General features: G+C 42.4%; 3 protein-coding genes across 3 annotated transcripts in view; 1 reads left to right on the top strand and 2 right to left on the bottom strand.

Annotated features, from left to right (window-relative positions):
• Net1 (neuroepithelial cell transforming 1) overlaps positions 1–2,121 on the bottom strand; it is a 41,642-nt gene extending 39,521 nt beyond the window's left edge. The window contains exon 1 of the mRNA XM_075970305.1: positions 1,865–2,121. Coding sequence (XP_075826420.1) covers positions 1,865–1,992 — 128 coding nt within the window. The 5' untranslated portion in view covers positions 1,993–2,121. The remainder of the gene's footprint in view (positions 1–1,864) is intronic.
• A 7,848-nt stretch (positions 2,122–9,969) lies between these two features.
• On the top strand, positions 9,970–14,886 carry Tubal3 (tubulin alpha like 3). Its single transcript, XM_075971093.1, has 3 exons — positions 9,970–9,994; positions 11,938–12,090; positions 13,946–14,886. The coding sequence occupies exons 1-3, from the start codon at positions 9,970–9,972 to the stop codon at positions 14,884–14,886; spliced, it is 1,119 nt and encodes a 372-aa protein (XP_075827208.1).
• Positions 14,887–23,879: 8,993 nt separating this feature from the next.
• Ucn3 (urocortin 3) lies at positions 23,880–24,371 on the bottom strand. Its single transcript, XM_075971091.1, has one exon. It carries the CDS (start codon positions 24,369–24,371, stop codon positions 23,880–23,882), a length of 492 nt encoding a protein of 163 aa, XP_075827206.1.
• Between the last annotated feature and the right edge of the window lie 665 nt (positions 24,372–25,036).

Raw genomic sequence — 25,036 nt, 5'->3', positions numbered from 1 at the left:
CTCTCCAACTGCATTATCAAGAAACTTTCCCTGTGATCTCCGAAAAATAGTAATGATCTCTATGCCTCTCACGAGGCTTTCATTCACTTCCTGTGACCAGCCCTCCCCAAGAGAATCCCAGCTTCCCAAGAGCACGAGCCTTGCCTTCTAGAGTCCTCACTATCTAAAACAGTGTCTTTGTCTGCCAGGTGCAACAGTATCACTGAGTGAGTGCAGAACCGCCTCCAGCCATCTTTTGGAATCTCTCCTCTTTTTCCCCCCTTTAACTAGTCTTTCCTGATTTTCCTAACTCTCAGTCTCAAGGATGACTTCCTTCTGCACGCTGACATCTTCTTAAACACAGGATGAGAGGACGATTCAGAAGGTCACAATTCAGGTAAATTATTACCTTAAACTTCAAACTAATAAAAATCTGCACCAAGTGAAAGAATCTAGCTCTTTACGGAGTTACTTAACACACTGGGTTTACCCATGCATTGGTAATGAAAGTAAGATATTCCTCAAAACCATATGGCATAACTGGACAGAAAGTTATATAAAAGTTTAAAATCATAACAAGTGATCTGGGTGTGGTGGCAGGCCAAGGAAGAAAGCTTTTAGGCAGAAAGGTTTGCTGCCTGCTCAGGTAACAATTCTCCTCCTCAGCACCGTTACCCCGAGGTTTGGTCTGAGCCCCTGCAGCCTGCTAGTTTTAGTAGAGAACAGCTCCGGTGCAGAATGACGGTGTGAGTTTCTGCTCAGCTTCCTCACACACGGAGTTCTGGGATGATCAAGTTACACAGTGAGAACCTGCCTCAGAAACATAGCCACCACCACCAAACCTAAAACCGCGGCAAGTGGGACGTGGGCTTCTGAAAAGATGGAGCAGATACCGGATGGTCACCTTCAAAGATAAAAACTGACAGACAAGATTTGTGTGGAGCGTTCTTCGTGCAGGGCTATGCTAAGCACTGAGGTCCACCAACGCCTTATGTGAAGCAGAAATTATGGTATCCTCAGTGCACAGGCACTGAGCTCATACAAAGTGATGGGACCTTACACTTCATCCGAGTCCCTCATTAGGATGGGAAACACTATATTCAGTAATTTAAAACAATTTCATATATCACGGGTCAAAAGCATTGCAGAGCAGCACAGACAAATGCCATTCCGATTTCCTATTTGATAATAACATTGTGATTTCCATGGCCTCTCTTCCAGATGCAGGTTTCTAAAATCAATCTATCGTCCACCTTTTCCAGACATACAGAAATGAAGACACAGAATATAAAATGTGCTAATAATCGAAAAGTTAGAGAGTGTCTTTCTCTGATCTCTTCGTGCCTGGCCTATTCTGGTCTGGAAAAAAAACCATTTCATTTCAAACAGCCGCTTTTAGGCTTAAAGGGCTGGTGCCTGTTCAGGTGACAATCACTCCCCTTACCACAGGCTCCGTGACAGTCTGGGTCTGCTAGAGTCGCATAGGGGACAGCTCTTGTACAGAAAAGTACGGCTCCCCAGGAAGGGGTTAAAGGAGACTGTCAACAAGTCCAATGGGTCCGCCCCTTCTAAGCAGGGCCGAGCAGTCGCTGTCTGGGGCCTCAGCTCAGGGCTGGTGAGTCCTCGGTGACTCCGGCCTGGCCAGCAAGCAGCACACTCTCCTCCCGTGGGTTCCCGCATTTCTGCCCGGCCTGCCTCCCTCCGTGTTCCTACCTCCCTGCCTACCTCCCTGCTCCATTCCCAGCGCGCGGTGAGCTCCCTCTTCTCCAGGAGCATCCACCCCTTTCCGAGTCTCTGGATTCCACGCTTGGTGCTCCCCATCCACCCACTTCCCGGTCACCGGGATCCATCTCTGGCTCTCCCCAGCCACTTCCTGCACACTCACCTCCCGTCCGCCGCCGGCCCGGGTGTGTCGGCCGGAGGCCCTGCGGCTCGGTCCTCGCAGAGCACTGAGGCCCTGCGGCTTCTCCTCCGCGGCCGGGGCTGCTTCTGAGCCGCTGGCTCTGGCTCCATGTCCGAGGACAGGGGGTGGAGCGGTGGCCCAATGCCCGGGAGACCGACCGTGGCGGGCACGGTGCCCGCCAGCTTCTGCGAGGCAGTATGTTGCCTTCTAGCAGAGAGCTGGTACCGCCATCATCCGGGGATTTGAAAATGGCGGCGGCCCAGCGGTCAGCCAATCAGAGAGCGGGTAGCGGTTGCTAGGATATGTGGAGTCCCGCCCCAGTGCCTAGGACCTCGCAGCACACTCCGGGAAGCCTGAGGTAAAAGGCGAGAGAAATTAGCATCAGCAGGGTGAAAGTTAGGGGTTTCCTGAATCTCCCAAAGTCAGTCTTTATTCACGTTTGCTGCAGGCCAGAAAAATGAATAGAAAGCTGTTTACCATTTGATGTTGCTTAGCGTTTGATGTGTTGAAAGGAAAGCAAGGTGCAGTGGGCATATAAAGACTAAATTATTCTTCTGGGATATATGCCCACTTGCCAAAAGCAATACCTGTGTTCTCAGTTATGCCGCCAGATAGATAAACCAGTGTTGTCTAGCTAGTCCTCCTGTCTTCCAGTGCTTCCTCTGCTGGCAAAACTGAAAATGTGCGGCACGGAACAAAAGGACAGTTCTCAGGTTATTTTATGAAGACTGGAAAATAAAAAGTTCTTTATTTTAAATATCGATAACAGCCTTATATGTGGTCTCTTATTTTTGTGGGAGGTTATCCTAAAAAATAACGCCATATGTGCAGGAAGATGTTAATGGCTTTGTACATAACAGAAAAATTAAAGGCAATCCAAATGAGTGATTGGGAGATATCTAAATACAACTCATTGACTGGAAAGACTATCTTCAGCCTATAAAGAAATAGGAAAGAACACACCAATACCAAGCAGTCAGCCCTGAAAACATATACAAGTAATACCATACAGACTGAGCATGCTGTATTTATGTATTTAGGAACATATATGTATACATGTATATGTATGTAGCAATAATTAATGAAAAAAAGAGACCACAAATTTGAAAGAGAGCGAGAAGATGTATAAGAGAAGGCTAGGAGGGAGGGAAGAAAAGGAGGTAAGTGATGCAATTATAATCTCAAAAAATAAAAGAAATAATTAAAAATAAAAGGTATGACAGGTGATGGTGTCATATGCCTTTAATTCCAGCACCCAGGAGGCAGAGGCAGGTGGATCTCTGTGAGTTTATAGCCTGCCTGGTCTACAGAGTGAGCTCCAGTGGAGCCAGATCCACACAGAGAAACCTTATCTTGAAAAAAAAACAAAACAAAAAAGCATGTAATTAGATTAAACATTTTAATTTTAAATAAAAACATGAGCTATGGAACTGTGCTGGCTAGGTTTATGTCAACTTAACACAAGCAATAGTCACCTGTGAGGAGAGAAGCTATGCTGCTATAATATCGGGCTGTAGGCAAGCCTGTAGAGCCTCTTCTTAATTGGCGATTGATGAGGGAGGGTCCTGCTCGTTGAGGGTGGTGCTATCCCATGGCTGGTGGTCCTGGGTTTTTATAACAAATCAGGCTTAGCAAGATATGAGGAGCAAGCTAGTAAGCAGCAGCACCCTCCCCCCCATAGCCTCTACTCAGCTTCTGCCTCTAGGTTCATGCCTGTCTTGAGTTCCTGTCCCGACTTCCTTTGCTGATGAACTGTGATGTGGAAGCATAAAATAAACCCTTTTCTTCCCAACTTTGTCTCAAAAATTAAAACCAGCCCCTTAAAGAAAATGGCATTTTCTTTCTTTCTTTCTTTTCTTTGGGCGAAACCCCAAAGGTGGGGTGGGTGTGGGCTTGGGAAGACTGTGAAGTGAGTGTGATCAGGGTGCATTATGTGAAACTTCCAAACAATCAATAAAAATATTGTATCAGAAAAAGCAAAAAACTAAACCAGGGATGGAGGGATGGCTCATCAGTTAAAAGTATTGGATGATCTTGTAGAAGATACAAGTTTGGATCTTAGTAACCACATTGGACAGCTCACAGCTGCCTGTAACTCCAGCTCCAACTTAAATGGACGCCTTCTTCTTACCTTACTCAAATGCTCTCATTTTCCCCATTAATGTTGACTCAATTCTTAATATTAGAGGAAAAATTTAGGAAGACATTTGTGAGGGCTGGGAAGATAATGATGAGCAAAGCGCTTACTGCAAAAGTGTAAGAGCTCGAGTTGCCCCCATGTTGAACTTGATATACCAGGGTGGTGGTTTGAATAAAAATGACCCCTATATAGATTGGAGTACTTGGTCACCAGGGAGTAGCACTATTTGAGAGGATTAGGAGGTATAGTCTTACTGGAGGAAGTATGCCACTGAGGATGGGCTTTGAGGTTTCAAAAAGCCCCTTCCAAGCCCAGAGTTTTTCTCTTCTGTTGCCTGGGGATCTGGATGTAGAATTCTTGGCTACTTCTCTAGCACCAGGTCTGCCTGGGTGCCACCATTCCTCCCTCCGTGATAATGGACTGAACCTCTGAAACTGTAAACCAGCCCCAGCTAAATGTTTTCTTTTATAAGAGTCCCTGTAACACAACCAAGATGGATGGCTCCTGAAGACCAACACCCGAGGCTGTCCTCTGGCCTCCACACATGTACATACACATGAATGTGCATCCACACCCACACAAATACACATGTGCATGTGCGCACTCACACACACACTAATGTATTATAGTCAACGTGCATCTAGTTTAGAAGCAGTTGCAAGTAAGCTGTCACTACTGTAGTAGACTAAGCTGTAGTTGGCATAAACTTTAACACAGCCTGTTCAGTCCCATTATGGCAACATTGTCATGTGAGAACTGAAAGATTAAAAATTGTGTGTGTGTTGCTTTAAGAGAAGAATGTTTCCAGTCCTCAGGTGGAGTTATTTCCGGGCCCAGTGATAAGGCTGGGCTAGAAATGACTGCTCCTCAATCATCACCATAGGGCTGTAGGGACACCTTCAGATCACCATGGTAAGTGGGCACAGTATGCAATTTACAGTTTTGAGTTGGGATGGTGGTGGATTTCATAGATTCTATTTAGGTACTTTCCTCTACCCTAAATCCTTAATAAATCAAAAGTGTGTGGCAGATCAAAGGACACAGCACTGTCTTTAGCTTCTTTAGTTCTGTGTGAGAAAGAACATAGTTACTTGGGGCTGCCTTAGAGGACTGCCTTTAGAGAATTAAGGGATTTCCCCCCCTATGGAAACCACAGTAGTTTTCAGTATCTTAGAATTTTGAATTCTTTAATGGAAGAAACCTTTCAAACTGCTTTTTCATCTTTGTCTCCCCACAGTGGACTTTCCTGTATTCGGGTTGCTTAAGTTGTTTTTACCTTAAGAACCAAGGCTTCCAACACAAAAGATACTTACATTAGAATGTCCTGTGTCTTGACTGGATCAGTGTCAGCATTCTGGGTGGGATGTTGTCCTGCTAGGTATTGCCCCTGGGAGCAAAAGAGTAAAGGGTATGAAAGGTCTTTTGCTCATTTCTTAGAACTGCATTTGAATCAGCAGCTCTCTTCACATTAAAATTAAAATTAATTGAAAATTATCCTTTCTCAGTAACTCAAATCAGTTTTGGAACAGCATTTATTAGTGTGCTGCGACTTATCAATGCTGACATTTAGTGGGTAGTTTACAATCTTAGACTATTTAATACTATGGCTAATGTTCTAATAGAGAGTGTTGAAAGATGGCAGAGGCTAAGAGAAGAATAAGGTCTCTACCACCAGATGTGGCTATTTTGTAGAGTTGGATGTTTCTACAGTCAAGAACAGGGCTTGTCAGGCCAAGTTGTGCTGTGTTGAGAGGCCTGCTATGTCGAGAAAGAGTAGTACTACTTACTGTGTTGTTTGAGCATGCGAAGGGTGGCAATTTATTCCTGTTGGCGATTGTTTTTACTGTGATTTACTGTCAGTGAGTATGCCTCTCAACAGAGTTCCCGGTGTGGCCACTGACAGCTGGCGAAGGGAGTCGCTGGGAGCTGTTTGCCTGTGAATTTTGTAGAGTTTATTTCGGGTACAGACACAATAAACAACCTTCCTCTCTAAATTGGTCTTAAACTTAGAGGACAAAGGTCTGGTTTGGTTAATATATTTACAGCTTTTAAAGTCCAAAGGAGGGAGAGGAATGGAATTGTCCTTTGCAGATAAGGATTTATGAAGCTTGTTCATAATGGAAGGTACTGTTTTGATTGTCATATGCCGAGAGATGTAGGGCTATTAGTTTGTTCTAAGTGATGTTGAAGTTAAGGTCAATAGCCATTGTCACCAGAAACTGATAGTCGTGCAAATTAAACAAAATGAAGTTCTAAGCATTAAATCTGAAATTCTCATGAAGTGAAGAAGTCTATGGTATGCCGAGTCAATTGAGACAAAGTACAAGTGCTTGAAGCTGCTGAGCATGGCAGAATCCGGATCAGATTGCTGGGGTGTGGCAGGTCAGAGCTCTTGACCTCGTCTCTGACTTCTCGTTCACGCAGGCCTGGCCAGCAATTAGTGGGAGGTCTGAGGTCTGTAGCTGAGTTCAGACTTTGAGACAGTGCATTTGTGGTTGCTACCCCACCCAGCTTACAAGGCCAAGCACCTTGAAGGACTTGAGAATGCAGAAGGCCGGGCAAGCCAGGGCAGACTTGGTACAGGACCACTGGCAATCAAAACGTAGCAACTTTACATCAGATAGTACTATAGATTTCTAGAATTTAACCTTTTCTTTTCTCTGTTAAAAAGTAGTTAATATGGTGTACTGGAGGTTTTGTGTGTCTCCTTGAGATCCATCCATAAGGCATTTTCTCATGTAGTGATCAACGGGAAAGGGCCTAGCCCATGATAGTTGATGCCATCCCTAAGTTGGTGGTCCTTGGTTCTGTAATAAGGTAGGTTGAGCAAGCCATGAGGAGCAAGCCAGTAAGCAGCTCTCCTCCATGGCCTCTGCATTAACTCCTGCCTCTGGGATCCTACCCTGTTTGAGCTCCTGTCCTGACTTCCTTCAGTGATGAACAACCATGCTTAAGTGTAAGCCTAATAAATCCTTTTCTCTCCAACTTGCTTTTGGTCATGGTGTTTTGTTGCAATAATAGAACCCTTAACTAAGGAATGTGGCCTCTCTCAACTACTTAAAAAGATGTTTACTTTAAAAAAATAATGAATGCTGATGAGGGCAGATTAAAAGAGTAACATTTACATAGTAAAATTCCTATTATTCAGAAATAACTAGAGTTTGTGTAATCATGAATTTCCTTTCTTTTTTCCGTGTGTATGTGGACAGGCGTATGGGGAAGTACCTGCATATGGAGGCCCAAAGTTGATGTCAGGAAGCATCCTCAATTGTTATTCCATTTTATTTTTGGAGTCAGGTTATTTCAATCAAACCCAGAGTTTAGAGATCCAGCTACCTTTGCTCGATGTCTGGCTTTATGGATCTTCTATCCCTGCCTTCCCAGGCTAGAGGTATAGGCAAGTTGCCTGACCCATGCAGCACTTCTGTGGGTTCTGGGGATCTGAACTCCCATACATCTAGACACACAAAATGATAGAAAATAAGTATTTGTAAAAAAGTATTTGACAAAATATTCCTTATAAAATTATGCATATGATAGGGGTTTCCTTAAATTATTACATTTATTTTATTCATTGTGTGTGAAGGGGTCAGGGCACTGGTGCAGGGTCAGATGTCAACTTAAAGGAGTTGGTTCTGAGTCTCTCTTTCCACCATGTGGATCTGGGGACCAAACTCTGCTCTTCAGGCCCGGAGACAAGCACCTTTACCCACCCAGTCACCTCTTTGGCCTCCAGTTTTTTTTTTTTTATGGAAAATAAAAAACCTTCATTTTTTGAAGAGTTCAATATCATTTTACAATTATTAATAAGTCTTTTAATTCACTAAATACAAATGGATTATACAAGTCCACTCTAAATATCTAAGTGTCTATTCATTCATTTATTAATTCAAAATATGTAATAATCCTACCAAGATTTTACACAAATAGATTCATTACTCAGAGTTATATCTTTCCATCTCTTATTTCTGCATGTTTTCTCAAATACAGCCAACAATAATCTTTATATTCTCTTTCTCTAGTGGGCTAGTGGGAAAAACCAACCAAAAAAGAGAGAAAAAAACATTGGAAAATTTTAGATTTAATTGATTACAAATGAAACTATAACCGTGTCAGAGTTAAGCATATGCATTCTGTAGCTCATCACCATTTATACTGAGCTAGAAATCTCACAAAACACTTATTTTTTTCTTTTACGCTAAGTATTTTAATATCTTAATATTGGCCTCCAGTTTTTAATGCACAATGACGTGCTTGTTTTGGAAAATAAGTGAAAATTTCTAATAGTTTTAACCTTAGAATATTCTTCCCTTTGGTGAGTATATATGAATAACAAAATTTCAATACTGAAGAAACAACATATTTAATTTGTCTGCAATGAGTTTTACTATTTGAAAAAGCTGGTTGATTTAAAATTTACTCTCTTCTAATAACTTTTTTCTGGGTAAATTCGTTTGATGTAAAGACCCATTTACTGCGGGCAAATGGACAGAACTATAAGAAACCATACTGAATGAGGTAACCCAGACCCACAAAGACAAATATAATATGTACTCACTCATAACTGGATATTAGAAGAAAGCAAAGGTTAACCAGCCTACAGTTCACAACCCCAGAGAACCTAGACATCAAAGAGGACCCTAAGAGAGACATACATGGAACCACCTAGGAAGGAAGATTTACTCAAGATCTCCTGAGTAAATTGGGAGCATGGAGGGTAAGGGTGAGGGTGGAAGGGGAGAGGGGAGGAACGAAGGAGAGTGCAAAAATGTATAGCTCAATAAAAACAATAAAACAAACAAACAAAAACACCCATTTACCACACCCACATTTTACCATTAATTACAGTTCTGTGTCAGTCATATAAGACTATACACATACAGTCTTAACTCAGTTCTCCATCTAGCACACACTAGTAGGGACTTTATAGAGTAGAAAAACTTCTAAGACATTTTTGTCTTGTTTATCATGATTGCATGTATGCATACGTATGTGAATACATGAGAATTTGCTTGTCACCAGCCATGTGTGGAGGTCAAAGTATAGCTTTGGGTAGCCTGCTCTCTTCTTCTGTCTTTACCTGGGTTCCAGGGATCCAACTTAGGTCCTCTGGCTTTCAAGGCAATCGATTTTACTCAATGAGCTGACTCGCCAGCATGACAGAATTTAGGCACCATTTCCGTCCTTTGTTCCGTTTTCCATGAAACATGTCTACTCCTTGGAATTTGTTATTCATGGAATACTTTTGTGGGGATGGTTATCTTCTTCCCCTTGTATGCTTGTTCTAGGGATTGTATTCAGGCTGTCAGGATTATGTGGCTGGCAATTGCTTTTTACCTGCTGAGATATCTAGCTCTTCCCCTTTGTAGAACACTTTAGATTAGTGCTTCTCAACCTGTAGGTCATGACCCCTTTGGAGATTGAATGACCCTTTCATGGGGCTCACCTAAGATAATAAGAAAACATAGATATTTATATTATGATTCATAAAAGTAGCAAAATTACAGTTATGAAGTAACACCAAAAATAATTTTGTGACTGGGGATTATTACAAAATGAGGAATTGCATTGGAGGGTCACAGTAGTAGGAGGGTTGAGAATCCCTGCACTAGATTACAATGAACTTCCCTTATGATTTCTAAGCTAGTTTGGCGTTTTTAGTTGTAACCAGCAGTGTTCATGCTATCTAAACTTCTACTCCATTCTAACTCACTATGGCTTATTCCAGAGGGAGTGTCTCTCCGTTCACATTGGTCAAGCTGGTGTCCAGATCGGGGATGCTTGCTGGGAACTGTATTGCCTGGAACATGGAATCCAGCCAGATGGCTTTATTCTGGACAGTCAACACAATCATTTGGAAAACGCTAGGACGGAACATAGGAGCGCATCTTTAGATACTTTCTTTGATGAGACAAGAGCCGGGAAGCATGTGCCCAGAGCACTTTTCATGGACCTTGAGCCAACTGTTATAGGTAATCTAAATTTGACTTGCTAGTGCTTTAACCAAGTCCCAACTCAAACAAACCAGACAGGTGAGTGATGGTAGAGATATGACCTTCCTGCAGCAGGTGAGATTACAAGATGGTGCTCATCTATATGAATAGGACTGTGTAGACCTTTTCCAACCTCAGTCTATGACATGACAAACATACCCAAATGGACATTAGCCCACTTTCCTGGGGGATGAACTAAGTAAAGCTTCTAATTTATTCACCCACATACTTTCGCAGAACACTGAATCCTTTCCCTGGTCTGAGAGCAAAACTAGAAGCTATCAGCAAAGAACCTGAAAATTTGTCATTATCTTCTGCAAAAGAGTAGCGTATTTGAAAACTATTCCTCAGAAATAAGATACCACATAAATCTTAAAATTATGGGGGAAGCTAATGCTATTTTAAAATTCTACTTATTTTTCTCTCTCTTTCTCCTTCTCCCTCTTCCTCTCTTAATTTTCTCTCTCTAGAATCAATCCTCTCTCTCTCCCTCTGTCCCTCTCCCTCCCTCCCTCTCTCTCTCTCTCCTTCTCCCTCTCTCTATCTCTTGTGTGGAGGTCAGAAAACAACTTGAAAGGTCCCAGGAGTCCAGCTCAAGTAACCAGATTTGGTAACAAGTTTTTACCCATTTTCTATCTTGATAGCCAAAAAGCTATTTTATAATTAACAATGGCAGACTTCACAATATCCTGTCATAAAACTTCTAACGTGCAGCTAGAAAAATACTGGACATAAAAAGAAGGCATTGTCTTGAGAGAGAGTCTAGAGAGGAGGGTAGGTTTAGATCTGATGTATATTAGTTATCTATTTCTACACAATAAGCTTCCTTCAAATGCAGTGGTGTAAGGCAGTAGTAGCCATTATTTTGTTCATGAATCTATAATCTGTGCGGGGCTCAGAAGATACGAGTGCTCACTGTTCCACATCATTCCAGATTTAAAGATTCAGATGGGAGCCAGGGGACTCACTTGGATAGTGGCCCACTCACCTATCTGTCAAGTTGGGGTTCTGAGTCCTGAGCCATGGATGCCGCTGGGGCTTTGAGTCCTCTTCATGTGAACTGTCTTTGTGAAGCTTTGACCTCATCATAGCATGGTGGTCAGGTGCCAAGACCAAGTATCTCATGGGTACAAGGAAGATGTTCATGGTGTCTGTTACCCAGTCGTGGAAGTTACATAGTTCCATTTTAGCTGTTCTCAATGAGTCAAGATAGTTATGAAGACACAGGGAAGGGATATGAACCCCCTTCCACCTTTTAATGCAAGCATAACAGGCTTCTCAAAGCAATGTGTAATAGGAAGTGTTTTTGTGGCCATCTTTGGAAAATAGTCTGCCCTACTAGAAAAATGCAACCTGTCTATACTAGAGTTGATTTCCTTATTAGAATGGCATTAGAATGCATAATAAATTGATGGGACAAAGTGGGTTGATGCCAATGAATGTTAATACAGTACAAATATTAAAAGTTTTATTTAAGTGGATAGAGTGAAAAGGGTAAGGCTAAAGATCCTTATATACAGGCTATGTATTGCTCTGCTAGGTGTTATGAACAAATAAAAACTAAGAAATTATTGGGAATGTAGCTCGGTTGGTATAGTGCTTACCTAACATGCAGGAATCCTGTAATAACTTCCTAAACTCAACATTAGAGCAGACATGGCCATGCACACCTGTAATTTCAGCTCTTGGGATGTGGAGGCTGGATGACGGACAGTTCAGGGTCTTTTGGAATACATAGCACCTTACCAAAAACACCAGCAAGAAGACTTCTTTGTTTTCTAGACTAAGAAAAGTCGTTTCTGCAGAGTAAATCCCGTTCCTTTGCCTTAACACGGGAAAAGGACAGGGATCAGAGCATAGAGTCCTGCCAGGGTTTGAGAGGAGCCAGAAGTTACTCACTGACCACACTTCCCTCCCTGCAGATGAGATCCGTGTGGGAAAGTACCACTCACTCTTCCACCCGGAACAACTTGTGAATGGAAAAGAAGATGCAGCAAACAATTATGCACGAGGTCGCTACTCTGTGGGCTCAGATGCCATCGAGCTTGTGTTAGAAAGGATCCGGAAGCTGGCAAGTAGCCCCTCTCTAGCTATGAATGGGTCAGGCTGGATACTTTTGTTCTTGTGGTAGCAGTCACAGCCTTGCTTGCTCCCATCTTCCCTCCCCAATTCTCTGACTCTGGGCCTCCAGAGATAACTTAAGGAGTCCTGATGTTGGCTTTGGTTACACGGTTACAAAGGAGGCCTTTACAGTTGTCAGGTGGCACTTCTTTACCCTTGTTTCTCCTATTGCAGTGTGTGTGTGTGTGTGTGTGTAAAAGAGAGAGAGAGAGAGAGAGAGAGAGAGAGAGAGGGAGGGAGAGAGCGAGCATGTGTGTGTTAGCAGAGACTTTCAAAGTTCTCTAAAATGAATTACTTTCCAATAGTCACCACTACTTGTGAAGGTGACAAGGGACAGACCTTCTGTTAAGGATACTTACTGCTCTTTCTCATAGTTCTGTAAGGGTTTGACGCTGCAGACCCTTTGTTAACTAAGTGGTTCGGTATAACCACTGGTAAGAGTACCTTTCATATCTTCCTGGACGTAGTGTGGAAGAGGTACTTTGTCTACAGTGGACAGGACTTTATTTTGCTTCTGTATTTTGCTCTTTTTCTTTTCTTTATTATTGACAAAAAACCTTCAGATCTCATATAGATAAATTTGTGGAAAATAATGAAAGACAGCCAATTGCTTCTATAGGCTGAGCCTCCCTTAGCTGAATGATTGGGACCAGAACTACTTGGATGGGTATTTTCTCCAGGTTTTGGTATATTTGTACACACACACACACACACACACACACACACACACACACACACACACACAATTTTAGGGGATCAAGCAAGACAAATGTAAAACTCATTTAAATTTCGAATAACCCATATAGTCATAGGCTCCAGGCAATTTTATGTGGTACTTTTAATGTGCCTGTATGTTGACTGTTACTCACTCACTGCTCTAAGCTCAGATATGGAATTCCCATTAGTGGCATCATGTAAGTACTCAAAATAAAAAAAAAAGAGGATTTTGGAGCACTGTGAAGTTTGGGATTAGAACTACTCAAGCAGTAGTGAAATTCTAAAGCCTTCACTAACGCCGGAAGGATCATTCAGGAATATTTCAAAGTAGCCATGTTTGTCGTGTAGCTGATAAAGACCGAAGAGGCCACTCTGAGGTGTGTATTGCTGTGTGTCTTTGTACTCACAGGTGCATGTGGGGACCGGAGGACCCCCTTGCCTGTTGTGCCTTCGATTCCATCTTCTTTGTTGTTTGTTTGAGACGGGGTCCTGTATGACCTGGTACTGGCCAGCCAGGAGATGATGGATAGTCATCCAGCCCTGGTGATCTGTCTGCCTCCACCTCTTCAGTGCCGGGGTGATGACTGATGACACCATGACCAGGTTTTTTTTTTTTTCTTTTTTACAAGGCAGCTTCTGAGACTCAGACTCAGACCTGCATGCTTGTAAGACAAGCCCTTTGCTGATGGAGCCATTTCATCAGCCTCGCTTCCCAATCTTCTCTTCCTGGGAACTGATATTCTACCATCACCCATCTAGTTTATTAGTTTGGATATATCCGGTGGAATTTTCTTTTTTTTAAATTTATTTATTTATTAAAGATTTCTGTCTCCTCCCCGCCACCGCCTCCCATTTCCCTCCCCCTCCCCTGATCAAGTCCCCCTCCCTCGTCAGCCCAAAGAGCAATCAGGGTTCCCTGCCCTGTGGGAAGTCCAAGGACCACCCACCTCCGTCCAGGTCTAGTAAGGTGAGCATCCAAACTGCCTAAGCTCCCACAAAGCCAGTACGTGCAGTAGGATCAAAAAACCCATTGCCATTGGTCTTGAGTTCTCAGTAGTCCTCATTGACATTGCTTGTTCTTTCCGCAGGCAGAACAATGCAGTGGACTTCAGGCGATTTCGATTTACCGAAGCTTTGGAGGAGGCACAGGGTCGGGATTTACATCTCTCTTGATGGAGCAACTCACGGCAGAGTATTACAAGAAGACAAAATTGGAGTTCTCTGTCTACCCATCTCCTAGACTCTCCACCGCTGTAGTAGAACCTTACAACGCCGTCCTCACTACTCATTCTACCATAGAACACTCAGACTGCACATTCTTGGTGGACAACGAGGCTCTCTATGACATCTGCCGTCACAAACTTGGTGTTGACCGTCCTTCCTATGCTAGTATCAATAGGTTGATAGCACAGGTGTTATCTTCCATTACCGCTTCACTCCGCTTTGAAGGGCCTCTGAATGTGGACTTAATTGAATTCCAGACCAACCTAGTACCTTATCCCAGAATACATTTTCCCATCCCATCCTTTGCTCCCATCATCTCTGCTGACAAAGCCTACCATGAGCAGCTCTCTGTGCCTGACATCACTGCTGCTTGCTTTGAGTTCTCCAACCAGTTCGTCAAGTGTGATCCTCGGCTTGGGAAGTACATGGCTTGCTGCCTACTATACAGAGGAGATGTGGTCCCTAAGGATGTGAATGCAGCAATTATAGCCATGAAGTCAAGAACCTCTGTTAAGTTTGTTGATTGGTGTCCAACTGGTTTCAAGGTGGGCATCAATCAGCAGCCGCCTACGGCAATGCCAGGAGGGGATTTAGCCAGGGTTCAGCGAGCTGTGTGTACATTGAGCAATACCACAGCGATTGTGGAAACCTGGGCCCGCCTGGACCACAAATTTGACCTCATGTATGCCAAGAAGGCATTTCTGCACTGGTACATCATGGAAGGCATGGACCAAGGGGAGTTTATAGAGGCCAGGGAAGACCTGGCTGCTCTGGAGAAAGATTATGAGGAAGTGGGACTGAGTTTTTGATGTAAAGATGACAAAGCAAATGGATACTGAGTTAAAATGTCGTTATTTGTTTTAAAGCTATTATATACTTAATGAATAAAAGAAAAACAAAACTCCAATCAACAAGGTCCCAAATTGTGCATTAAATTAAATATATCAATATCAACAATACAGTCATATTTTCTTGTGCACAGTAGAATTCAGCTCTGCTAATTGAGAATCTTCTGAGGATTGCAGTCATTTGAACTACTAAGTCTCTTCTAGGTAGAGTTATTTTGTTACTAATTCTTATGTCACAGCAAAAGCCTGACTTTAATCTTTGCCCCTCCGCTTAAAAAAAAAAAAAACACACCAAGCAAGTATGGAACCTTAATGTTTCTGCTTTTCCTTTCCTGTATCTAAGATGAAAAACAACACAGATTATGAATGTTATTTCTCTATTATTTATGTATTCTACATCAATTAAATCACAAATGTTTTCAGAATATTTCTTTTCCTTTCTCTAAGTGTGGGCTTTATCTCCTTAGTTTTATTTTCAAACAAACAAATGAGAATACTGTTGGGCATTTTTAGAATTTAGGTGTGAGTATCCTGCAGGTAAGAAACTATGTATCCCCTCTTTATTTGATCTGTCCAGGATGGGCGGTTGTATTTGTTTTGCATGTGTATGTGTGTGTGTAGTATGCTCATATGTGTGTGTGCGTGTTTGTATGTCTTCTAGAAGTATGGATATGTGGGCAAGTTCATATGGCATCCAGAAGCTGATGTCATGTCTCTCTCAATTTCTCTCCACTGTATTTATTAAGGAAGGGTCTCTTCACGAACTGGGAGCTCACCGATTGAGCTAGTCTGACCCCGTCTTTGCTATCAGGCACTGGGATTATATGAGCAACCATGCCCACTTTGCATTTGTGTGGATACTGGAGATCCGAATTCTGTGTCTCACACTTGTTCAGCAAGCCCTTCATTCATTGAACCATCTCTCCAGTCTTAGAAGGCTTTATTGGTTCCTCTTAGTATTGCTATGAGGACACAAAAGCAACTTAGAGCTAGGGTTTATTTTGGCTCAAGGGTTAAGGGGTTAAAGTCTGTCATAGCAGGGAAAGCAATTGCGATTCATGTCACGCCTAGAGGTTGGCATTCTGCAGCCCTTCTCACTATCTTCCTGCTCCTACGTTCTTCCTACTTGCTCATCCTAGGTGCTCCATGAGCCTTAAAGGGGATGGTTTAAATGTCTTGTTTAAAATTACGTCTTCTATCAAACTCCTCTTCCACACTGTCTTTCCCCAGTGGAGACATTTTCAGCCCTCTCTTGTTTATCTCACAAACACATGATTTGAAATGTGACTGTCCACATTCATATCTCTAAGTTTTATTTCTCTGTTAAGTCTTACACTGAACTTTCTATTTTCTAGACACATTCTCCGAGATGCTTTGTGTAAACTTAAATGCTTTCTTCCTAAAAATGTACTCTTTACCTTGATGGAGGAAGGTCATTGGCTAATAAAGAAACTGCCTTGGCCCATCTTGATAGGCGATCCCTTAGGTGGGTGGAGTAGGCAGAACAGAATGCTGGGAGAAAGAAACTGAGTCAGAGAGTCGCCATGCTTCTCCCACTCCAGACAGACGCAGGTTAAGATCATCCCTGGTAAGCCACCTCGTAGGCTATACAGATTATTAGAAATGGGTTAGATCAATATTAAGAGCTAGCCAATAAGAGGCTGGAACTAATGGGTCAGGCAGTGTTTAAAAGAATACAGTTTCAGTGTAATTATTTCGGGTAAAGCTAGCCAGGTGACGGAAAGCAGCCCGCTGCACCTATTACAACATTACCTGAAATACATTTTCCCTTTAGTGGTCTCTATGTCTGTTTGTGTCATTATCTTCCTACTGATGCAGATTCTAAACAACACTGCTTTTTTTTTTTTGCTAACTTCGCTGATTTCTTATATTATATATAGAACCAGCTACTGTTGATTCTGCTTCTGTAATTTTTTTACAAAGTCTACCCCTTTCTTTTGGAGTCATGAAGTCCCCTCCTTTTAACAGCTTTTCTGTCTTCCATCCTGTCTTCCTAACCCCTCTTCCACTGCTCCATCATTGAGCATTCTGAAGTACAGTTTGCATGATTTTGCTCCCTGGCCCCAGGATTTAATGAGTTGCCATTTCTTCGACATAGGTATAAACTTCTGCACATGGTGGGTAGTCTTTCCCAACTCATATCAACTACAGTTCCATTCCTATCTGTCACAGTGCTCTCATAAATTACATCCAAGACAGTCTCCCCCAGTTTTCTAGTATATACTTGTCTATGGCTGGTGATATAACTCATGCTTTAGAATACAATTCTAAGATTCCCTGAAACTGTGAAATTCTACTGTCTTGTGTCCTTTGAGTAACCAAAGCAATCTAGAGCCTACATTCACTCCTGCCCAGGATTAGGGAAAGCTGAGCTGAGCTATGAAGTTTCTCTTCATTTTAATATATGATATTAAATAATAGTTGATGAGTCTTCCTTTTGAATATACTAGACAGTGCTTTACAGTTTTGTTACATTGTTTTTTTCCCTTAATGTACCTGTTAGCTTTTTTCTTTAACCACTGGAGGGCACTAGTGAGTTACATATTCTCTCTCTCTTCCCTCTCTCTCCTCTCTTTCTCTTCCCTTCCTTCCCTCCCTTCCTCTCCCCCAACAGAAGAATGTTTGTAGATTTTATTTTGTTTTAAAATTTAACAACATAACAATATTCAAATGAACACTGTTTCTTAATTTTAAAATAAACCTTGTGGATCCCACTATTTATAAGTCTGGTTTACCTTTTCTCACGTGTATGTGTGTAGTGTGTGTGCTTATATGCATATGTGCACTTATATGTGGGAAAGCATATGTGTGTAAATGACATTCCCATGTGTACCCTAGCGTGTGGAGGACAGACACTGTATGTGTCTTCCTTAACCACTCTCCCCATTATTTACTGAGATAAGGTCTCTTAGATGAACACAGAGCTTGCTGATTGAGCTAGTGTAGTATTCGGATTGCTCTGCAATCCCAGACTTTATTTTCCAAGTGCTTGGATTTATTTTTTGAGTACAAGCAACTGCTACACAAGTCTAGCCTTTAAGTGAGGCAAACTTACACACTTGCTTTTAAATAATATCCACCTACATCCTTTTGGTACCATTTTTATACTTCAAAAATAGTGTTAAATATTTGAGATTGGCTATGGATTTAACATTTTCCACTTCCTTCAAGGGCTGTAGTATTGTGGCAACCTTTCTCACAAGCCTTTAGGAACTCTTTCTAAATTTAAAGATTTAAACTATAAATATGGTGAGGACCCTTAACCGTCCCAAGAATGTTCGTCAACTAGAAAAATCGTGATTTAACCTTATAAACTTTAGGTTACTTACAAAATGTTCCTATTTTAAATAGGAACTAAAGGGCTTAAATGTGCTTTTTCTGCTAAGTCAGCTGCTCTGAAGTGTTGTAAACACTATAGTTTAAAGTCAAATATGTACAACTTCTTTATCACAAGAACTTGGAGACATAACACTTAAATGCCATATAAGTGATTATCCAAAGCTTAATCACTTAGCAAAGCTGCGGGGGAGATGACACTGAAGAGGAATGACATAATGATATAATCCTTGTTCTCACAGAGGAGACTGTGGTGAAGGTGGTGAATGAAAGTACTAAATGAAATTCTAAAGTCCGCCAGAAGACCAGAGAGACGGCTCGCCTGGTTAAGGGACTTGCTACTGAGTGACCTGAGTTCGATCCATGAGAACTACATAGTGAAAGAAGAGATGACTCTTGTAAGTTTCTCTCTGATGTCCGCCTGTGTGCTGTGAAACTTCATGCTTGTGTGTGCACATGCACACAATAAATAAAATGTAATTTAAAGGTGTGTTATACCGCATAATGAATGAATTGCATTCAACTGGGTGCTCCTTCTTAACCCTTTCTTCCATGTCCATGTCACAGTTGCAGGGTTTTGAACCAGACACGGCCATCTAATATTCCCCTAAAGCATGATCAACCAAAGCATGCTTACAGAGGGGAGGCCTGAAACCTCTGTGCATTTTCTGCATTGATCAGTAATTTCCTTCTGCTTGACTGAAGAAAATCTCAGTGACCCCCTTCAAACCATTAATCGAAGAGGGTGACACACCCATTATTAGAGAGTGACACAGTCTCTAAGGGGACATAGACATTGGGTAATCTGTGGGGCTCCCTCACTAGATATTTGAATTGTTCATGCACAACTGTCTTGGAGAATAATTTTAAAAATGCGTCTTAGGGAAATGGCAAATTATGGTCTGACAAGAGCTCATGGATGTTCCAAGAGCAGTGTTTAATTCTTGTGCACTCAAAGTTCCCTTTGACACCTACTTATCACCAGGGTTGCTAGAGTAGGAAAAAAAAAACAAACCTCTTTATCCATAGCAGCTTACCATTGAGTTGAATTGCCATGTTCTTGCAACTGGTAAGGCCATTCCTCACCTGTGTACCTGCTCTCCTCTGACTGGGGAGAAAGCAGGAGGCCTAGGCAACTTCCTCATGTTAAGGCAACGATTGATGCCTGCCCTCCAAAGAAATGCAGCACAAAAGTGAAACTTGGCATGATAGAAAGTGATGGTGGTTTTTTTTGGATATGGCCAGCTCTACCTCCCATGTATCAAAGTCATTATGACTAGCATGCTTAGAGGCATTATTTAATCTCAAGACAGGGCTTGAGTGTGCAGACAGACAAACAGAACTCTGGAATGGGAGCTTGCCAAAAAAGAATGCTGTGTTTTAATCTTCTCTCCACGATGAGTTTCAGATTTGGGCAATCCTCCTAGTTCATGAATTATCTGCATATTTCATCATCATGTTGAGTCCCAGTACCCATGGGTTTATTTTTTTTTAATGCCTCTGCATTTGCAGCTCATTTGAGTCTCAGGATAGCTCTATGACTTCGGGGGTTGGCTGGTGCTTCTAATGCTTGCAACACTAATTAAGAGAAAGTTCATGAGCAAATGGATGTGGCCCCACCACTTCATGGATGGAAGACCTTGCTTATCATTCTGATTACATTCTCTGGTCTTCAATCTCTGTCTTCAAAAGGGAAAAATTGGGGCTGGAGAGATGGCTCAGAGGTTAAGAGCACTGCCTGCTCTTCCAGAGGTCCTGAGTTCAATTCCCAGCAACCACATGGTGGCTCACAGCCATCTGTAGTGAGATCTGGTGCCCTCTTCTGATCAGCAAGCATAAAAACAGAACACTGTATACATAATAAATAAATGAATCTAATCTTTAAAAAAAAACAAAAGGGAAAAATTATATATACCTTGGAATATACTTGTAAGAATTGAGATAATATTCATATATACTTATCATGGTTTCAGCAACACCAGTGACCAAGGAACTTCCAAGATTTGATCATAAACAGGTAATATTCAGAAAAACGTTCGTTTCTCTGTGCTTGGAGTATTGATCTAAGAGTTAGGATGATTAAAATTTAAAAAGTTAAAAAAGTTTAAATTTCCCAGTAGTGCTTGCAAGAGGATGATTGTTAAATCCAAGGATATAAAACTTCGTAATGTCATTGAGTATTGCCAAATTGTCTCTCTCCGGCTGTAGGGACATGGTGAGTAACGGAGGATAGTGAATGCTAGCACCGCCAATGTAGCGTGTTGTGAAACTTACCCTTGCCAGTATGACAGATGAGAAGTTGTATGTGGTATTTATAACAGTGTCACTATTATGAAGCGGAACACTTTTACGTAGCGGTAAAGCTCATTTGCATATGTATGTGTGTTTATGGGATCTGTCGTGTCCTTGCTTGTTTTTCTTTTGGATTAGTCCCTAATGAGCTCATTTTTTAAAGTAGCTCTTTATGTATTGAACAGGAAGCTGTGTGCCTTTTACATGAATGACAAACTTTTTCAAAATTTGTTATCACGTTATCTGTAGGTCTCGCTGTGTCTGTCTGTCATCATGTCTCTATCTCTTTTTTGTCATTTGATTATTCTGAGATTCAGTTTACTAATTTGTACAGAGAAGCCATTATTATCTGCACAGAAAGATTCTCATAAAAGAAGATGATTACATGCAATCCCACTTTGATCGCCACAGTTAAAATAACACAATTTTTCTAGTGTTCCAGTCACCTAACAAACTGAGTGGCTTAAGAAAGAGAGATTAATTGTGTTACAGCTCTGAAAACCAAACATCAGAGACAAGGGGTCAGCAGCCCAAACTCCCTAGGTTCTTAGGAAGGCTCTCCTTCAGACTATCCTCCTAATTTGTGATTATGCCTTGGGTTGTGACATAACTTCAATCTTCAGATGATATTTTCTACTTGTGTATCTCTTTGGCCAAAATTCCTCCTCTCATAGGACACTGGTCATACTGAATTAGGGCTTATGCTACCCAGTATGACCTCATCTTAAGTAATTATATGTGTACCGATTGAAGACCTAGGGATCAGGAGTTCAAAATGCCAACAGGGGAAAAAAGACTCACAGTTTAACTCAACAATTAGAGTGAGAAAACCTTGAGAGCCTAAAGATTTGATAAAAATTGTTTGAGTGCCAAGACTCCAGAGAAACAGTACAGTGGGCCATATCTAAATCACTCAGATGCATTTCCAAGCTGATTTGTTTGTATGTTTGTTTATTATTTGTGTCTTTCACATCCTGCCTCCCAATCCCACTCATCTCCTGCCCCACCCCAAAATAAAACAAAATAAAATTTTAAGAGAAAAAGAGGGAAGAAGAATGAAAAAAGGAAGAAGGGGAAATCTCGTCATGGAAGCTGCAGTGTGACCCAGTGAGTCATGCAGTAAACTCCTTTATCTGTATATTTTTACATTCAGGCATTTATCCAAAAGAACCATTGGTCTGGTTTGAGGCCCCTGTTCTCTACTGCACCATCGATGCTACGCTCTCACTGGGACTCTTCCTAGACATCCTGTTGCTGCCTGTGTTGTGGAGATCCTGTAGCCCTGATTCTACAGGACTGAACTGTGTTTGTCTTTCTCTCTGTGCATGCATTGGACATTTACTCAAGGGCTTTACACATAACTAGGCCCACATCTACCACTGAACTATAACCCCAATTTCATTTTTATATTTTGACTTTACCTGTGGTAGTCGTGCTGATGTTCAGTGTGTGTGTGTGTGTGGTGTTATGTTTTCTCATTCAGAAATTCATTTTACATATTAATGATTTGTCACTGTGTGGAAGTCTGTAGGACAATGGTCTCTTTTCTGATAATCTGGCCATTGAGTCTTGCTGCGAGGAGGCCACAGAGGTTTGTTTGTTTGTTTTTTTTTTTGATGTGGTCCAGTTTTAGGAAAATTTTGTTCATATTAAATATTCTCATCTTTGAATTCTTCATATAAATCAATGTATCTATATGTACAACTGCTGTCATTCTCAAGTTTACCATTTGTAGCATTGTGGAAACACTGGCTTCTTTCCAAATTTGCTTCTGTTTATTTACTCAGCTTATTGGCTTTCAGACAGCAGAAGCCTCCCCTTGCATCACAGAAATGTCAGGATCTGCCACAGTGCCCTGCACAGTACCGAGAAGGTATGTGGGTTCAGGGAGATGGCTCAGTGGGTAAGTTAGTGGAATTGGTTGGGAAGGATTAGGAGGTGTGGCCTTATTGGGAAAAGTGTGTCACTGGGAGCGAGCTTTCAGGTTTCAAAACACAATTGTTATTGTCCCTCTCTGCTTCCTGGCTGGTCCTGTCTCAAGATGTGTGCTCTCGGCTACTGTTTCAGTGCCTGCCTGCCATCTGCCTGCTGCCATGTTCCCACTATGAACTCTCTCCCTCTAAAACTTTACAGTTTTAAGCACCAAATAAACACTTTCTTTCATAAGTTGTCATGGTCATAGTGTCTTATCATGGTAATAGAAAATAACTAAGACACCATGCAAGCTGAAGGACAAGAGTTTAGATCCTCAGTGTCTATATGAACATGCAGGGCCGGCGTGGCAGCCTTTTTATAATCCCAGATTCTGGAAGGTGGAGACAGGATCCCCAGAGCGCGCTGGATAACTAGACTATCTGAGCTCGGGGTTCAAGTGAGAGATCCTGCCTCAGTATGTAAGGTGGGGAGTTATCCAGGAAGACAAGTACATCAACCTTTACCTTCACCATGCATACTTACATGCAGGTACACCCACCAAGATACAGGTGACCCTTGATGCTAGTGTGCTTACACTTATGCATGCATACCACACACATACACATAAAGCCCAATAAGAAATTAAGAAATTAGTGACTCCATACTCAACTGAGCTATGGGAGAATTTGGAATGTGATGGCCTCCTGCTCATCCACAGCCTAGTGCCCACTCTGAAACAAATCCTAAATTTTGCCACTTTTGTGGGGCCGGCTTGCAGAGGTGACTTGAGATAGAACCAAACAAGTTGACCAACTTTTGAGCTTTTCTTTACTCTTTAATAGATGCGGTTCCTGGGAGGAATGGGGAACTGACCCCTCAGCAATCTCCCTCATTAGCAGTTCCTGTTCTAGGATTAGTTTGAAAGAAAAAAAGCAGAGACAAACAAAAGTTCAGGAAGCCACTGGCTTTAATCCAGATTGGGGCAGAGTTGACATATTTGGGGGCAAGAGGGTGAGCTGTGCCTCTCTTTGTCTCTGCCGGGGCAGGGGTGGAACAGGGAGGGAGCCTCAACAGTCTCTCCTTAGATGTGTGGATAACAGGGAGGAGCTTGGAGAGGAGGGGCTCTGTGTGATTTTAGCCTGTTGCTACAGGGAACCAGAAAGCAGACACAGGACACAGGGAGAGACGCTAACCTCCGTCATCTGCACAGGCTGAACAATACTGTGATGAAGTGAATATGTACAGAGGAGAGGGGAAAACAGGCTGGAGGGAAGAGAGGATCAGAGGGGCACAGCAGTCCTTTGAGAGTCAAGGGCATGTCCTCAGTTTCCCTCACCCTCTACTCTGGGGCTCCTGTCTCGAAGTGTTACCCTCCTGCCCCAGCCTCTGCTTTACTTCTTCCCAATCTGTGCCATCAGCTGGGCGTTGGCAGCTGCCTTGGCTCGCAAATTCTTGGCCTTGTCAATGTTGAAGAGGATGTTCATGATGTTAGTGGGAACGTCAAGGGAAAGAGTGAACTTGGTGCCCCGGTCACTTTTGACCTTGTCCTGGTACAGCTTCCCCTTGTGCTGTGCTTGAGACTGGTATCTGTACCGGAGGCTTCCAGCTCCACTCCCACCCGCTGGGCCTGAGAAAGTTCTTTTGCTCTTGCCATGCTTTTGTTTCTCCTCTTCTTCTCCCAAAGAGTCTTGTAGGGGCAGGTGGTGGAAGCTGTTCTTGCTCAGCAAGGGCACATCCTCCAGCTTGTTCTTCTTGACCTCAGATAGGGCCATGTTGAGGCAGCTGAAGACTGGTCCAGTGTTGTAGAACTTGCGGGAGAGGCTTGTCCCTGGGGACCCCAGGAGCAGCAGGAGGAGCAGCAGGAAGTAAGTGGGCATCAGCATTGCTCCCTGCAGTGGAAAAGAAGGACATGGAAACAGGTGTGAGAGGGACTTAGGTCTGAGAAGGACATGCAGTAACGGCCAATAGATCATTTCGAATGTTCTTCTGAGAGGCTTTCTCGAAGGTGGTCCCCAGACCAGCAGCATCAGCATCACCTGGAAATTTGTTACAACTGCAAACCATTCTCAGGTCCTGCCCTAGAACTGGGGAATCAGAGCTCGACTCTCTGTGTTTTAGCATAGTCTTCTGATTCATCTGAATGTGTACTGTGTCTGGAGGCTTGTGGATCTGAAGGCTTGGTCTCATGGTTGAGCTGCTTTCCTGGAAAGTTCTGGAAACTCAGAAGGAGGAGAAAGTAGGTCACTGGGGAACAGGGGTGTTCCTAGGAAGTATATTATGCCGGGTTGTTTCCTGCTTCCTAACTGAATCCTCTCCATCGTGATGGAAGCCTCTGTAGTCTGCCCTGTCATGATGGGCTGACATCTGGGACTGTGAGCCAAAATAAACCTTTTTTTTCCTTAGGTTGTCCACGTCAGACATTTTCTCACAGCAATGCAGAACAGTTCACCTGCTGTTACTTCTAATGGTCTCTATAATCTGAGAATTTGCCAGTATGGTATTTCTATCTTGTTTAATTCAGCTTTGCTACTGGGCCAAAAAGTGAATA

Source organism: Microtus pennsylvanicus, chromosome 4 (genome assembly GCF_037038515.1).
Source record: "Microtus pennsylvanicus isolate mMicPen1 chromosome 4, mMicPen1.hap1, whole genome shotgun sequence".
Classification (NCBI taxonomy): Eukaryota; Metazoa; Chordata; class Mammalia; order Rodentia; family Cricetidae; genus Microtus; species Microtus pennsylvanicus.
The sequence above is the reverse complement of the archived record's forward strand: the minus strand, read 5'-3'. Positions and strand labels throughout refer to the sequence as shown.

Bases quoted from the DNA above. Each gene is read 5' to 3' on its own strand.
- Ucn3 (XM_075971091.1), bottom strand. From the start codon at position 24,371: ATGCTGATGCCCACTTACTTCCTGCTGCTCCTCCTGCTGCTCCTGGGG.
- Tubal3 (XM_075971093.1), top strand. From the start codon at position 9,970: ATGGACCTTGAGCCAACTGTTATAG. The intron at 9,995-11,937 runs GTAATCTAAATT...CCCTCCCTGCAG, and splicing joins CCTTGAGCCAACTGTTATAG to ATGAGATCCGTGTGGGAAAG. The intron at 12,091-13,945 runs GTAGCCCCTCTC...TTCCGCAGGCAG, and splicing joins AAGGATCCGGAAGCTGGCAA to AACAATGCAGTGGACTTCAG.